The following is a 15,059-nucleotide window of genomic DNA, read 5'->3' as shown; positions in this document are numbered from 1 at the left end:
CTTAGGACATGAACTTCGAAAACAGATACCCAGTTTTAATGATCTGAGGGGAGACCTGTGGACCTGTGGATCTACGGACTTGTGAGTCGGAGACCGCTCAAAAAGGATCTGTTAGAACCAAAGAGGTGCAAAGTGAGGAACAGTGTCCACAGGAGCAAGGACTTAAAATTAGAGTTCTTCTGCTTGGAAAAGAGGCAAATGGGAGAGAGATCTAGTCAAGATCTGAATGATTACCACAATCACAGTGTCATAAAATGTTTGCATTTTCCAGTGTTTTAAATTGGTTATCAAATGAGGACTATAGTGTATCAGTTGAAGCTGGCAAATGGCATGTTCAAAGTTGAAAAGGATGCCTGGTGACTAAAACCAAGTCTGGGATTTTCAGTAATGCTTTTGCATCTTCGAGAGGACACTGAAACCCTCTACAGCTCCTCTCTCCTCCCTTTTTAGAAACAAAAAATTGCTAACGTTCTGTGGTAAATAATCTTGGCCAGAACAAGAGTAATTTATTGCTTACTTTTATTTAACGTGTTATCCTTTTGTTTTGTTCATCAACAATACCCAAACTCTACCGTGATAATGTTTTAAGTAATGGTATGTCAGAAACCATTTAATTATGAGCCTTTTTTTTTTCTCAAAGTGTATTTTTTAGTATTGATGACATTTTAATTGGCAGTTAATGCGAATTTATGTGCCTTTTATTCTCCCTTACAGTTACAGATTCTCTTACTGTTTTTCCATCTGGATGATGTGCTCTCCTCTCTCAGGGCTTCTCTGTGCACCATTTTCTTCCCATTAGCACACTCTTTGCACCCACTTCCCTCTTCCTTCTTCTAAAGAGGAACTTCTTCTTGAAGCCTAAAGTGTAAAGCTTTGATCGTCCTCAGCATGAGCACGGCCAACCTCATCACTGGATCTGGGGATTCACAACTGTAGGCCATGTTAAACTTTTGAGCATTGCATTGCAATGATATGAATGCAGACCAAAGAGGAACTAACACCACGCAGACACAGCCAACACACATGTAGAATGCTCTTTAAAATAGCTAAATGCCATAATCCCATCATCACCAATCCATGGGATTTCACAAGCTGCTTTCCTCCTCTTTCCTTATATATACAGGGAACTAACAGAAATCACCGTTTCCAAGTCTAAACTGTTTCCAAACACCTTATCATATGACATTCTATGCAGATGTTGATCAAGAAGTGTTTATGTCTGCCAATAAAAATGTTCCAGTGGATTTTGTTTGTGTTTCATCTGCTGTTTGGGTGCTGTTTGCTTTCAGTTCTGAACAAAAATCTTTTATTCTGATTCTGGTTCTCTTCATCATCCACTGTTTTCCAAACAAAGTAGTGAAAACGTCAGCACAGCTTGATATTTTATTTTCCAGTTCACACACAGATTATTTTTCTTTACATTCTGAAAATTTGCCAAATTCTGCATTTTTTAAAACTGTTATCTTTTTTTTTTTTTTAAATTTTGAGTGAATCAAGGAATTTCTCAAACTATTTTGAATTATAAGATTTTTATTGGTTTTTTTTCTAGAAGAGTGTTCGAAAAATCTGCCAAGGCATCTTCAGCTTTTTTTAGGTGTATACACATCCCTAAAATTGAAATACTTCTTCCTCTAACTAACTGTTATGGAAAAGCAAGCTTTGTTTTACAGCTCTAGTCCTTTTCTGTTGGATTATGTCACCAGGTTTGTTGTTAATTGAAATAAAACAGTAGAGAAGTGGTGAGTTAGAAAATGGATGTTGGCACTCAGACTTTGCTAGGCAGAGGGGGAAAATATACAAAACTGCACACTAGGGAAAAAAGAGGTTTAGAACCAAGAAATACCAACTATAATGTCATTGAAATAAAGAGGCGCCATTGCTCTAGAGGCCTAACTGAACATTTGCTAAATGATTTTTACCACCTAAGCAGACTTTTGAAGACACAGCCCCCTTCTGGTATTCTGTGAGATACTGCCTTCAAGTATAAATACAAAAAAATACACAATGAAAATCATTGGTGAGTCCCTCCTTAATTTCTGACTGTGGAAGCTGAAGCATTTGACTCACATCTGAGGTTTCTTTTCACACCCTCAGAGCCAACTTTCTATGCTTTAATGGATTATCCAGGCACTTTTATTCCAGTAAGAGCAGGGAGGCAGAATGACCCCACTTTTCAAATTAAAGAACTGTGTATACTTTTGAAGAAAGAATGAGCTCTAAAAGGATAGGGATGAAAAACTGCAGCAGAAAAAGGCATTACTGACAGTAGATCTATTATGCAAGTGGTTTTTACAGTACACTTGGCAGAGATCTGGAGGCTGGAAGGTGAAAAGGGGGATTTGGGGTGTGTGTGAGGGAATCTGGGGGTGCGTGAAGGGTATGGGGGGTATTTGAGGGGGTCTGGGGCCAACGACGATGGTTCAGGGGCTGAAGCATCTCTCTTATGAGTAAAGCCTGAGTGAGCTGGGCCTGTTCAGCCTCAAGAACAGACAGCTGAGGAGGGACGTCATCAATGTGTATAAATATCTGAAGGGGGGGTTGCCAAGAAGATGGAGCCTGGCTCCTCTTGGTGGTGCCGAACAACAGAACACAAGAGACAATGGACAGAAACTGATGCCCAGGAAGTTCCACCTCTACATGAAGAAGAACTTCACTGTGTGGGTGACCATGCACTGGAACAGACTGCACAGAGAGCATGTGGAGTCTCTCTCACTGGAGATATTCCAAAACTGTCGGGACACAGTCCCATGCCATGTGCTCTGGGATGACCCTGCTGGAGCACGGAGGTGGGACCAGCTGAGCCGCTGTGGTTCCTTCCAACCTGAACCATTCTGGGATTCTGTGGGGTGTTTGAGGGGGAGCAGGGGGTGTGTGAGGGATGGGGTGTGTGTGAGGGGGTCCAAGGGGTATGTGAGAAGGTACCTGGGGGGTGTGAGTGGGGTCAAGGGGTGTGTGATGGACCAGTGTGTGTGTGAGGGGCCCTGGGGGTGTTTCAGGGGTCCAGGGGTGTTTGGGGGTCCAGAGGTGTTTTAGGGACTGGGGTGTCTGTGAGGAGATGCTGGGATGTATGTGAGGGACTTGGATGTGTGAAGGAGTCTGGGGGTGTGTGTCAGAGACCAGGGTGTGCATGAGTGATTTCAGGGGGTGTATGAGGAGTTCAGGGCATGTCTGAGCATCCAGGAGTGTCTGAACGGTTTTGGAGGGTTTGGGTCCAGACGGAGTGTGAGGGGTTCTGGGGGTGAGGGTCTAGGGGGTGTGTGAGGGAATGGGGGGAGATGTGAGGAATGAGGGTGTGACGGGACCAAGGGATGAGGGGTCCAGGGTGTATGTGAGGGGTCCAGGTGTGTGTGAGGGGTCAGGGTGTGTGTGAGGGACTGGGCTGTGCATGATGGGGTTCAGGGTGTATCTGAGGGGTCTGGGGGTGTCTGAAGGGTCTGGGCAGTGTGTGAGGCGGTTTGGAGGGTTTCTGAGGGGTCTGTGTGTGTGAGGGGCATCAAGGGGTGTACAAGGGGGTTCACGGGGAGCCTGAGAGAACCAGTTTTGTGAGGGGCACCTGGCAGGGTGTGAGGGGGTCTGGGGATGTGTGAGGTATTGGGGTTGCGTGAGGGACTGGGGTTGTGTGAGGGGATTTAGGGGTGTGTGTGAGGGGATTTAGGGGTGTGTGTGAGGGACCGGGGGTGGTGTGGGTGGGATCGAGGGTGTATGAGGGGGTTCGAGGGGTGCCTGAGAGGACCGGGGATTTTGTGACGGGGATCGGGGGTGTCTGAGGGGTCCTAGGGAGTGTGTGAGGGAGATCGGGCATGTGAGAGGGGTTCGGGCTGCGTGTGAGGGACTTGAGGTTGAGTGAGGGGTCCGGGCGGTGTGTGAGGGGGCTCGGGGATGTGTGTGAGGTACGGGGTTGTATCAGGGACCGGCGGTATGTGAGGGGGTCCGGGATGTGTGAGGGAGTCCAGGGTGTGTCTGAGGGATCCGAGAGGGGCGTAACGGACCGGGCGTACGGACCGGCCGCCGCACCGGTCTCGCGAGACGTGGCGTCGGCCGGGGGGGCTGTGCCGGGCGGGAGCGCGTCGCGGCCCCCCCACCACTCCCGTCTTCTCTCCTCCCAGCGGCGCCGCGGGGCGGATGCGGCGGGGCCGCCATAGTGCGGGCGGGAGGAGCCGCCGCCGCCGTCCGCCCGGGGACGCGCTGCCGCCACTCCCTCCGCCGCAGCCGGGAGCGGGCGGAGCCTGCGCGGCGCCGCCGGTTTTATCCCCAGCATCCCTCCCTCCGCGCCAGCGGTGCAAGCTGAGCGCGCTCCTGCCCGGGCACAGCGGCATCGGGCGGGAGGGACCGGAGGCGCCGGCGCCGTCACCGTCACCTGGCGTTGCGGTGGGGGCGGGCCGCGCCGCTGTGTCTGCAGTAGCCCCGGGGTGCTGCTCGGGCGCCTTAAAGCTGCGGGAGCCGCCTGCGGGGGCAGAAGCCGCGGCGTTCGGAGGAGCGGAGCGAGGGGGAAGGAAGGCATGGAGGGCAAGCGGGCGGCGCCGGCGTCTGCGAGCGATGAGGGCGCCAAGGATGCACTGGGCAAAGCGCTGGGTCCCACGCCGAGCCAGAGCCGCTTCCAGGTGGACTTGGTGGCCGAGGGGCCCCGCAAAGCGGGCGGGGACGTCGGCGCGGCGGGGAAGGGCGGCGAGGAAGCCAAGGGCAGGTTTCGCGTGAACTTCGTGGACCCGTCGGCCGGCGGCGAGAGCCCAGGCGAGCCCGGCGGGGGCGGCTCGGAGAGCGGCAATGTTAGCAGCGTCCAGAACGGCGGCGACACGGTGATGAGCGAGGGCAGCCTGCACTCGGGCGGGCACCACCACTACTACTATGACACCCACACCAACACCTACTACCTGCGCACCTTCGGCCACAACACCTTGGACGCCGTGCCCCGCATCGACCACTACCGCCACACGGCCGCCGACCTGGGCGAGAAGCTGCTCCGGCCCAGCCTGGCCGAGCTGCACGATGAGCTGGACAAGGTGAGAGAGGGGCCCCCCGGGAGGGAGAAAAAGCTAAAAAAAAAAAAAAAAAAAGAAGCTAAATCTCGTCCAGCCTCAGGGAGGCGCAGACAACGCGGATGCATCGCTGGCGCCTCGGTTTTATTATTTATTATTTTTTATTTTTTCGTTTCGTGACGCAGTGATAGCCACCCCTCCATCCCCACGTGTTTTTGGGAGATGGTTCCCCCCCCCCAAGTGCGAGAGGTATTTAGAGATGTAGGTCTGTTTGCAGCCGAGCAGGTTTTCCACTTCCATATCGCCTCCGGCAGATAGGGAATTAATTCCCTATTTGGGGAAAATTGGGCGTTTGCCATAGGTATTAGTCTGGGAAGGGGACTGGAAATGCTGGAAGGGGACTGGAAAATCTCGGAAGAGATAAATAGGACGGTCCTCCTATTTATCAGTGGCCGGAGGTTTGTGTCCAAGCATCTGCAGATCTGCATCTGATCGGATCCGGATCAGATGCTGCGGGATCCGCACAGGCACAGATCCTGAACGAGCCTTTCCAGGGGTGCTGAGCGGCCCCATTGTCGGTGTCAGGGCTTCGGACCTCAAGCTTTTTCTATTTCGGACTACTAAGTCGGTGGGTTACAGTGGAAGCTGTTTTTGTGTTGCAGGCTGTCTTGGCTAAAAGGCGAGCTTTAGCTGAACGTAGGATTAATGCATTTTTTTTAAACTACCATGATTAAATTAAAGCCAGATAAACCTACTGTAGTGCTTTTGCCTCGCAGTTTTTTGCTGCGCTCCAAGAAGCCCATGTTCCACTGGGGTTTTTCAGCTGGGTTTAGAGAAAACAAAGGAGCATGTGGGCCACGTCCCAATGAAGAATATTTTGTTTCCAGAACTTTTTTCGTCTCACCTTTCACTCCTTATAGGTGGAGTTCCATGGGGAAAGTCTGTTCTTGCCAGACTTTCACACCATTATTAGGCTGTTCAGTACTGGTTTGGGTTGGGGTTTTTTGTTTGTTTTTTTGAGGAGGTTGTGGTGATTGTTTAAGTCCATTTTTTGAAACTGACTCTTGATAGGAATAATTGTTGGATGTATTATAGAGATACTTCGTTCTGGCATCTAAGATTAGTTCTCCAAATAACTGCTACCTGTAACAGCAAGTTACTCCTGCCTTCCAGGTCCCCTTCTGATGGAGTTAAATGATGTTCTGTAGTCTGATTTTAAGTTAGTATAAAATAGAAATTGGCAATTACTCTCTTGTGCATGGACTAGGTGTGCTATAAATAGAACACACATATGTGTGCTCATAATATATGTGAAAACATAGTGATTTCCTGCCCCTTTCCCTGAATTTCTGACTTCTGGCCCTGATGGTACACCCGGGTGTTTGGATACTCCGCACTGTAAGCAGAACATTGCTTAAATTTCTAAGCTTGGCAGCTAGGTTTTTTGGTGTATTTAGGTTGCAGCAATCATGAAAGCTTTTTGACACCATTAAGAAATTCAAGTGCAGAATCTAATGTATTCTGGAACTGTAATTTCTAGAATGGTGATATCTTCATTAAGAGGAAACTCATGGCAAGGAATTTTCCTTGTAGTTTGTTGCATAGAGGAGTGGTAGACAACCTAATTACAGGATCATTATCAAAACAGTTTCATTGTGAGCATTAATTAAGTCAAATCATTAATTTCTTAAATGTCATGAATTTGTTCTGCAGTGTGGATAAATGTATACATGAAATTTTTTTTTTCTTAAAAGTCATGCCCTGTCTGCTGTGGGTCCTTCCCACCTCAAAAAAAATTACTGGGGATAGAATATGCATTTTTTGGTTGCATTTGCTGTCTAGTATCAATTTTAGAAAGGGTCACAAATATAAACTTCAGAATTTGAGTTGAAGTTCAATGGAGTAACACAGCTATTCTGTTGTAGGATGCTTAATTTCCAAAGCAGTTCATGTATTCGCAGCAATTTAGGCTTATATGAAGAGGAGAAGCCATTATTTTTGCTTCCAACTTAGCAAGACATTTTCCAAGGTGAAGTTAAGAACACAAAAAAACTTTTAATAAGGGTGTGTCATGCATACTAATAGCACTGGATACCTACATTTCTCCCAATCTCAGGGGTATGAAATACGTCTCTGATTATGTACTTGATTTCTGGACACAGTGCTGATAACTTTTAAATCAAGATGGTACTGTACTTCTCTGTAGAAGATGGTCACAAAGCTATTGTGCTTTTTTTGCTGTTTTCAGGGGGCTTATTGTCTCCATTCCCAAAGTGACTTCAGTTCCTGCTGACTAACAGTAGTGATCTCTACTGCTAAATAATGCAGTGCATTAAAGAAGATATTTTCAGTAAGTGGAAGGGTTAAGATCGCTCTTTAGCTGTGGATTTCATACTAATTTAACAGGTACAGCATGTCTGTAAAGGGCAGCTGGTACAAACATTTCCATACCCTTATATAAAGTTTACTCTGTGTGAATACCTATTGTTGTGCCTGTGCTCTTGACCCAGGGAATCAAGGTTGGCAGTGACTTTGTGTTAATCCAAAACCATTCACTGTCAATGTGGTTCACTGCTTTGAATGCAGCAATTTCACCTTGCAGTTAGAGTTTGTGCTATTCTGTTTGCTTTCAATAGCTAAATAAATGTCAGGGAGTGTTGGAGCATTGTTGATGCTGATACCAGTTAAAGAAAAAAAATTTTTTTCACTTAGATTTGTTCATTATGTCTAACTCTTCTACTGATTCTGTTCTCACAGAAAAGCACTGTTGGAAGAAGATGCACTGTTTGAGGAAGATGCATGTACATGTACACAAGGGGTACCATTTCTCAAGGGTTTGTCTTGCAGTCCGAGCAGGATAGGTCATTCCAGCAGTGGCTGTTCTAACAGAAAAGAGATTGCTCTTGATTCTGTTTTTGTGAACATGGCTGGCTGATGCTGCAGTACTCTGAGGTGGATGAATTGCATAATGTTGATCTTGGTAGATCATTTTAAATTTCAAGGGAGGGGGTCTTGTTTTAGTATGTCATTGGCTGCCAAGTATGTCATAGCCAAGATGATCAATCTGTTCCTGACCCGGGTGGTGTGCATTAATCTTACTCTGCCTTAGAGAGATGATAGAGGGAATTTTGTGATGGGGTTATGATTGCTTATGTCATAGATCAGGGGGATGCTTTAGTCTCCAGAGATGCAGAGGTAAGAGGGTGTTTATTAGCAAAGAGGTGGGAGGGGAACCAGCATACTGTGACGCGACAGGCAGGTTTTTGTTGCAGTTGTGGTGTCCCCTGCCCTCCAGAGGGAATCTGCCTTCAGACAGTAGGAAGAGTAAAAGTGTCCTTGCTTTTCTTGATTTTTCCTTTTCTTGATTTTTCCTTTTCTTGATTTTTCCTTTTCTTGATTTTTCCTTTTCTTGATTTTTCCTTTTCTTGATTTTTCCTTTTCTTGATTTTTCCTTTTCTTGATTTTTCCTTTTCTTGATTTTTCCTTTTCTTGATTTTTCCTTTTCTTGATTTTTCCTTTTCTTGATTTTTCCTTTTCTTGATTTTTCCTTTTCTTGATTTTTCCTTTTCTTGACTTTTCCTTTTCTTGACTTTTCCTTTTCTTGACTTTTCCTTTTCTTGATTTTTCCTTTTCTTGACTTTTCCTTTTCTTGACTTTTCCTTTTCTTGACTTTTCCTTTTCTTGACTTTTCCTTTTCTTGACTTTTCCTTTTCTTGACTTTTCCTTTTCTTGACTTTTCCTTTTCTTGACTTTTCCTTTTCTTGACTTTTCCTTTTCTTGACTTTTCCTTTTCTTGACTTTTCCTTTTCTTGACTTTTCCTTTTCTTGACTTTTCCTTTTCTTGACTTTTCCTTTTCTTGACTTTTCCTTTTCTTGACTTTTCCTTTTCTTGACTTTTCCTTTTCTTGACTTTTCCTTTTCTTGACTTTTCCTTTTCTTGACTTTTCCTTTTCTTGACTTTTCCTTTTCTTGACTTTTCCTTTTCTTGACTTTTCCTTTTCTTGACTTTTCCTTTTCTTGACTTTTCCTTTTCTTGACTTTTCCTTTTCTTGACTTTTCCTTTTCTTGACTTTTCCTTTTCTTGACTTTTCCTTTTCTTGACTTTTCCTTTTCTTGACTTTTCCTTTTCTTGACTTTTCCTTTTCTTGACTTTTCCTTTTCTTGACTTTTCCTTTTCTTGACTTTTCCTTTTCTTGACTTTTCCTTTTCTTGACTTTTCCTTTTCTTGACTTTTCCTTTTCTTGACTTTTCCTTTTCTTGACTTTTCCTTTTCTTGACTTTTCCTTTTCTTGACTTTTCCTTTTCTTGACTTTTCCTTTTCTTGACTTTTCCTTTTCTTGACTTTTCCTTTTCTTGACTTTTCCTTTTCTTGACTTTTCCTTTTCTTGACTTTTCCTTTTCTTGACTTTTCCTTTTCTTGACTTTTCCTTTTCTTGACTTTTCCTTTTCTTGACTTTTCCTTTTCTTGACTTTTCCTTTTCTTGACTTTTCCTTTTCTTGACTTTTCCTTTTCTTGACTTTTCCTTTTCTTGACTTTTCCTTTTCTTGACTTTTCCTTTTCTTGACTTTTCCTTTTCTTGACTTTTCCTTTTCTTGACTTTTCCTTTTCTTGACTTTTCCTTTTCTTGACTTTTCCTTTTCTTGACTTTTCCTTTTCTTGACTTTTCCTTTTCTTGACTTTTCCTTTTCTTGACTTTTCCTTTTCTTGACTTTTCCTTTTCTTGACTTTTCCTTTTCTTGACTTTTCCTTTTCTTGACTTTTCCTTTTCTTGACTTTTCCTTTTCTTGACTTTTCCTTTTCTTGACTTTTCCTTTTCTTGACTTTTCCTTTTCTTGACTTTTCCTTTTCTTGACTTTTCCTTTTCTTGACTTTTCCTTTTCTTGACTTTTCCTTTTCTTGACTTTTCCTTTTCTTGACTTTTCCTTTTCTTGACTTTTCCTTTTCTTGACTTTTCCTTTTCTTGACTTTTCCTTTTCTTGACTTTTCCTTTTCTTGACTTTTCCTTTTCTTGACTTTTCCTTTTCTTGACTTTTCCTTTTCTTGACTTTTCCTTTTCTTGACTTTTCCTTTTCTTGACTTTTCCTTTTCTTGACTTTTCCTTTTCTTGACTTTTCCTTTTCTTGACTTTTCCTTTTCTTGACTTTTCCTTTTCTTGACTTTTCCTTTTCTTGACTTTTCCTTTTCTTGACTTTTCCTTTTCTTGACTTTTCCTTTTCTTGACTTTTCCTTTTCTTGACTTTTCCTTTTCTTGACTTTTCCTTTTCTTGACTTTTCCTTTTCTTGACTTTTCCTTTTCTTGACTTTTCCTTTTCTTGACTTTTCCTTTTCTTGACTTTTCCTTTTCTTGACTTTTCCTTTTCTTGACTTTTCCTTTTCTTGACTTTTCCTTTTCTTGACTTTTCCTTTTCTTGACTTTTCCTTTTCTTGACTTTTCCTTTTCTTGACTTTTCCTTTTCTTGACTTTTCCTTTTCTTGACTTTTCCTTTTCTTGACTTTTCCTTTTCTTGACTTTTCCTTTTCTTGACTTTTCCTTTTCTTGACTTTTCCTTTTCTTGACTTTTCCTTTTCTTGACTTTTCCTTTTCTTGACTTTTCCTTTTCTTGACTTTTCCTTTTCTTGACTTTTCCTTTTCTTGACTTTTCCTTTTCTTGACTTTTCCTTTTCTTGACTTTTCCTTTTCTTGACTTTTCCTTTTCTTGACTTTTCCTTTTCTTGACTTTTCCTTTTCTTGACTTTTCCTTTTCTTGACTTTTCCTTTTCTTGACTTTTCCTTTTCTTGACTTTTCCTTTTCTTGACTTTTCCTTTTCTTGACTTTTCCTTTTCTTGACTTTTCCTTTTCTTGACTTTTCCTTTTCTTGACTTTTCCTTTTCTTGACTTTTCCTTTTCTTGACTTTTCCTTTTCTTGACTTTTCCTTTTCTTGACTTTTCCTTTTCTTGACTTTTCCTTTTCTTGACTTTTCCTTTTCTTGACTTTTCCTTTTCTTGACTTTTCCTTTTCTTGACTTTTCCTTTTCTTGACTTTTCCTTTTCTTGACTTTTCCTTTTCTTGACTTTTCCTTTTCTTGACTTTTCCTTTTCTTGACTTTTCCTTTTCTTGACTTTTCCTTTTCTTGACTTTTCCTTTTCTTGACTTTTCCTTTTCTTGACTTTTCCTTTTCTTGACTTTTCCTTTTCTTGACTTTTCCTTTTCTTGACTTTTCCTTTTCTTGACTTTTCCTTTTCTTGACTTTTCCTTTTCTTGACTTTTCCTTTTCTTGACTTTTCCTTTTCTTGACTTTTCCTTTTCTTGACTTTTCCTTTTCTTGACTTTTCCTTTTCTTGACTTTTCCTTTTCTTGACTTTTCCTTTTCTTGACTTTTCCTTTTCTTGACTTTTCCTTTTCTTGACTTTTCCTTTTCTTGACTTTTCCTTTTCTTGACTTTTCCTTTTCTTGACTTTTCCTTTTCTTGACTTTTCCTTTTCTTGACTTTTCCTTTTCTTGACTTTTCCTTTTCTTGACTTTTCCTTTTCTTGACTTTTCCTTTTCTTGACTTTTCCTTTTCTTGACTTTTCCTTTTCTTGACTTTTCCTTTTCTTGACTTTTCCTTTTCTTGACTTTTCCTTTTCTTGACTTTTCCTTTTCTTGACTTTTCCTTTTCTTGACTTTTCCTTTTCTTGACTTTTCCTTTTCTTGACTTTTCCTTTTCTTGACTTTTCCTTTTCTTGACTTTTCCTTTTCTTTTCTTGATTTTCCTTTCCTCCTGTCTTACAGTTTAGAAATATCTGTTTTGCCTGGGTCAGCTACACATGTATGTAAAGATACAGCCTGTAGAATGCATTTCACCTGCCTTCATGTTCCTAAGTTTATCAATTACCATGGCATAATGTCACAGACCTGGTTTTGAAAGGGATCTACTCATAAAGTATTCAGAATTGCACAGTGTCGTCCACTGCTGTGCTTTAATTTATGATTTTTCTGTATAGACTGAATGAATTGTGGTGCTTTTTGGTATTTTTTTTTTAAGACTAAAGCTTTGCTGTATGTCAGTGATTCTAATATGAGCTTTGTGCCAGCCCTCGCAGCCGCGTTGAGTGGATCCAGTGTGAACCAAGCCCTCTACTGGCAGCTCTGCTCTGTTGTTGGTTAAATACTCACCGAGAGCACTGACAGGCTCACAAGGCAGTGATCTCAGAGGAAGATCTTCACACCACCTTCACCCCCCGGGCTCAAATTATAAAGCAAAACAAAAAGAAATCCAAAGGCATTTAAAAACACGAGTGTGTTTTGCTTCCTCCCGCATAAAAATCCGTGCACTTGTCATCTGAATTTGGAGACAGACGTAAGAAAGAAGGCATTACTGATAGTCTTGATGCAGAATTGAGGGGGGGGGTGTTTGTTTGTTTTCACTGAAGTTGGATGACTACAAATTCTTTAAATTGTCTTTCTGGCTTAGATTAGTATTTTCTCAAGCATTGCTGTTTTCCATCTTACTTAAAATGTTTAACGTAAGTGAAAAGGCTCTGTATGGCACTACTTTTTAACAGAATGTATTCTGTCTTGAAAATGTTAAACAGCTACTGCACCTCTAATATTTATTTTTATTTCAGTTCTTGGTTTGTCTGCTTGGGTCTCTAAAGAAAGCAGAACTCAGCTAAAACTGCATAAAAAGCTAAAAGCTGATTCTAGGTCATCAGATTAGCTGACCGTGATAATTATGTAAGGTCTGTCTCTAAAAGCTCCTTCCTCCCCTTGCCCAGAAGACTGAGACCCCCTTGAAGATTGTTTTTACTGCACTTCCTTGCTGAATCTTTTTTTGGTGTCTATAGGTATCTTATTTCCTGAGTCCCTGTGATTTTTTGATTCTGATAGCTTTTCCTTCTTGCTGTCCTTCATATATGTGAGCAGAATTCAGACTTTCTTTCCGAACTTCACTGTACTAAAATAAAACAAGAAACTCTTAGTCTTGCTCTCTGTGATCTTGGGGTATTCCAGAAGCCTATAATTTGTAATTGTACTCTTTAATCACTTTTGAACAGCACTGATCTTAATGTGCTTGTACTCAGATGAGGCTTTACTGACACCATGCAAAGTGATGTTTTTACACTTTTTTAATCCATGTGGAAAATCCTCACTTTGCTTGTATTTTATAAGGACTGTGTATAATTTGTATTTTTACATTTCTTGATGTTTGTATCTCTGTGACAAGTTTCCAGTCCAAAACACCTGTGGAATACTGAAACACTTGAAACTGTCCTCAGCAAACTGCTACTGTGGTTCTTACTACTTTGTTTTTGTCCCAGAGAAGCTGGAAATAAATGAACCCTGCTCACAGTTTATCGTTTCAGAGCACAAGTTTGGACTCCTGCTGAAAGGGGTGAACTTTTGTACCCTCATAGATCTTAGTTGGTTGTGGGAGGTGATCTGGTTTATAGAAAGCCAGCACCCCCTCAGCTGCAAAATCTTACATTGGATGTGGTGATTCAGTTCCCTGATCCAGTACTCCAGTGATGTCCACAGTCCTTCAACTGCACACTTGTATCAATAAAAAAGTTCAGGTGTGCACTCCTAATATGCGTGTATTTATTTACTTAAAAATTTTATATATGTGTACTACTGTACAAGTATTGTGGATGATACAAAGTAAAACTCCAAGAATTATATAAAAATGAAATAAAAATATTTTTTATCTTTATTAACGTCATGCAAAAGAACCTGAAAGAACAGCACTAACTTCTCTCTAGATGGACGCCTTTTTTTTCAACATAACATATTTCAGAATTGGTTAAAAGGGAAGGTGCAGCAGAATAAATCTTAATCTTCAGATTAACTTTTTCCCATTTGGTACTGCACTTGATTAGACCTCTGATAATTTTCATTCTTGCAGAGGAGGAGCTTGGCAAGATCAGTATCTTGGAGTAACTTAAACCAGTGTACCACATCTTCTGTTGAATTCTTCAGATTTTTTCCAAAGCCTCATATGATATCCATTCATGAGCAAACACAGACCTATTTCCCCCACTTCTTGGTATAGGTAATAGCAGTCCCACTATGATCACTTGTCACTACTAACAATTTTTTTAAGTAGTTGACTTCGAATGGTTTGCCTTTCAGTATTTTGGAAGCTATCCAGGCTTTGCAGTTTAAGTGCATGGAAGTGCACTTCAGCATAATGATTATGCCTGACCAACTTACTGAAATTCCTTTTTATGCATAAAAACTAACTTAGGATGCATTATCTGTGGTCTTCAAACTTAACTCGTGATATGATGATTAAAAGTGTAGAAAAATTCCTACCCTCCATTTTAGTAAGGAGAGTTATCTCTTGCATCTTCATTTTGCTAGTGAACTTTCCTTCTTTGAATTAACAGTTTCTATTTCAGATTATTCAGTTGTTTGGTGGCGGGGTTTTTTTGTTGTTGGTTGTTTTTTGGTTTGTTTTTGTTTGGTTTTTTTCTGTTGTTTGTTTGTTTGTTTTTAATTCAAAGAAAAAGCCATGTCTGTTTCATCTGTAAAGTGACTGTGATGCTGGATTAGTGTTTCAGTTTAGTCTGACAGTTTACATGGCAGAGACTCCTAAGACTATTCTGAGTAATGCTGCTTTTGAACTGTTCAGCAACTTTGGTTGTGCCAGTACAAGTGAGTGCTGTGCTGTGTGAATGTACCAGCTCTGCTCAATGCTGGCTCAGAGGCTGCACTATGTTTGTATTTGCCACTTCATGGCATGGCATTAAAAATTCAGGCAGTACTTAGATTTTTAGGATTATTTCAGTTGGCTTTTTAGCCTGTTGTAAGGCAGTAGGTTAAATGTAATTTTTCAGGAACTGACTGCACTTGGAGCTAGACCTCTAATAAAAATGGGACATTCTATTAGGGTAATTGCTGCAAAGAGTCATTGGCTCCCTATCCCCCACCTCAAAGTGCATTGTTCTGTTTTGCAGAAGTGGATGTAAACCAAAAGGTGTTAAGAGCAAGAATGCCTGAAATTAACCTGGTTTTGGAGGTGGAGTATAGAAGATGACTTGTGTGCTGGTTTTTGCTGGGGTAGAATTATTTGTGTTCCCGGTGGATGTGTTTGGATTTGTGCTGAACACAGGGTTGAT

General features: G+C 41.8%; 2 protein-coding genes across 4 annotated transcripts in view; one reads left to right on the top strand and one right to left on the bottom strand.

Moving 5' to 3' along the window:
- Positions 1-3,514: 3,514 nt before the first annotated feature.
- Positions 3,515-4,501, bottom strand: LOC127463747 (uncharacterized). Its single transcript, XM_051773563.1, has one exon. It carries the CDS (start codon positions 4,499-4,501, stop codon positions 3,515-3,517), a length of 987 nt encoding a protein of 328 aa, XP_051629523.1.
- The window catches only part of SLC12A2 (solute carrier family 12 member 2), a 63,000-nt gene continuing 52,189 nt past the window's right edge, over positions 4,249-15,059 (top strand). For 2 of the 3 annotated variants that reach the window (XM_051773538.1, XM_051773537.1), the window contains exon 1: positions 4,250-5,000. In XM_051773538.1, the coding sequence (XP_051629498.1) occupies positions 4,500-5,000 (501 nt within the window). In that variant the 5' untranslated portion in view covers positions 4,250-4,499. Of the gene's footprint in view, positions 5,001-15,059 lie in introns of all 3 variants that reach the window. The other variant, XM_051773539.1, reaches the window with a different exon arrangement.

The sequence above is a fragment of the Manacus candei genome, unplaced genomic scaffold (genome assembly GCF_025592945.1).
Source record: "Manacus candei isolate 608988 ecotype Guabito, Panama unplaced genomic scaffold, ASM2559294v1 h1tg000171l, whole genome shotgun sequence".
In the NCBI taxonomy this organism is placed as follows: Eukaryota; Metazoa; Chordata; class Aves; order Passeriformes; family Pipridae; genus Manacus; species Manacus candei.
Note: the sequence above shows the minus strand (reverse complement) of the source record. Positions and strands in the feature narration are given on the sequence as shown.

Bases quoted from the DNA above. Each gene is read 5' to 3' on its own strand.
- LOC127463747 (XM_051773563.1), bottom strand. From the start codon at position 4,501: ATGCCTTCCTTCCCCCTCGCTCCGCTCCTCCGAACGCCGCGGCTTCTG.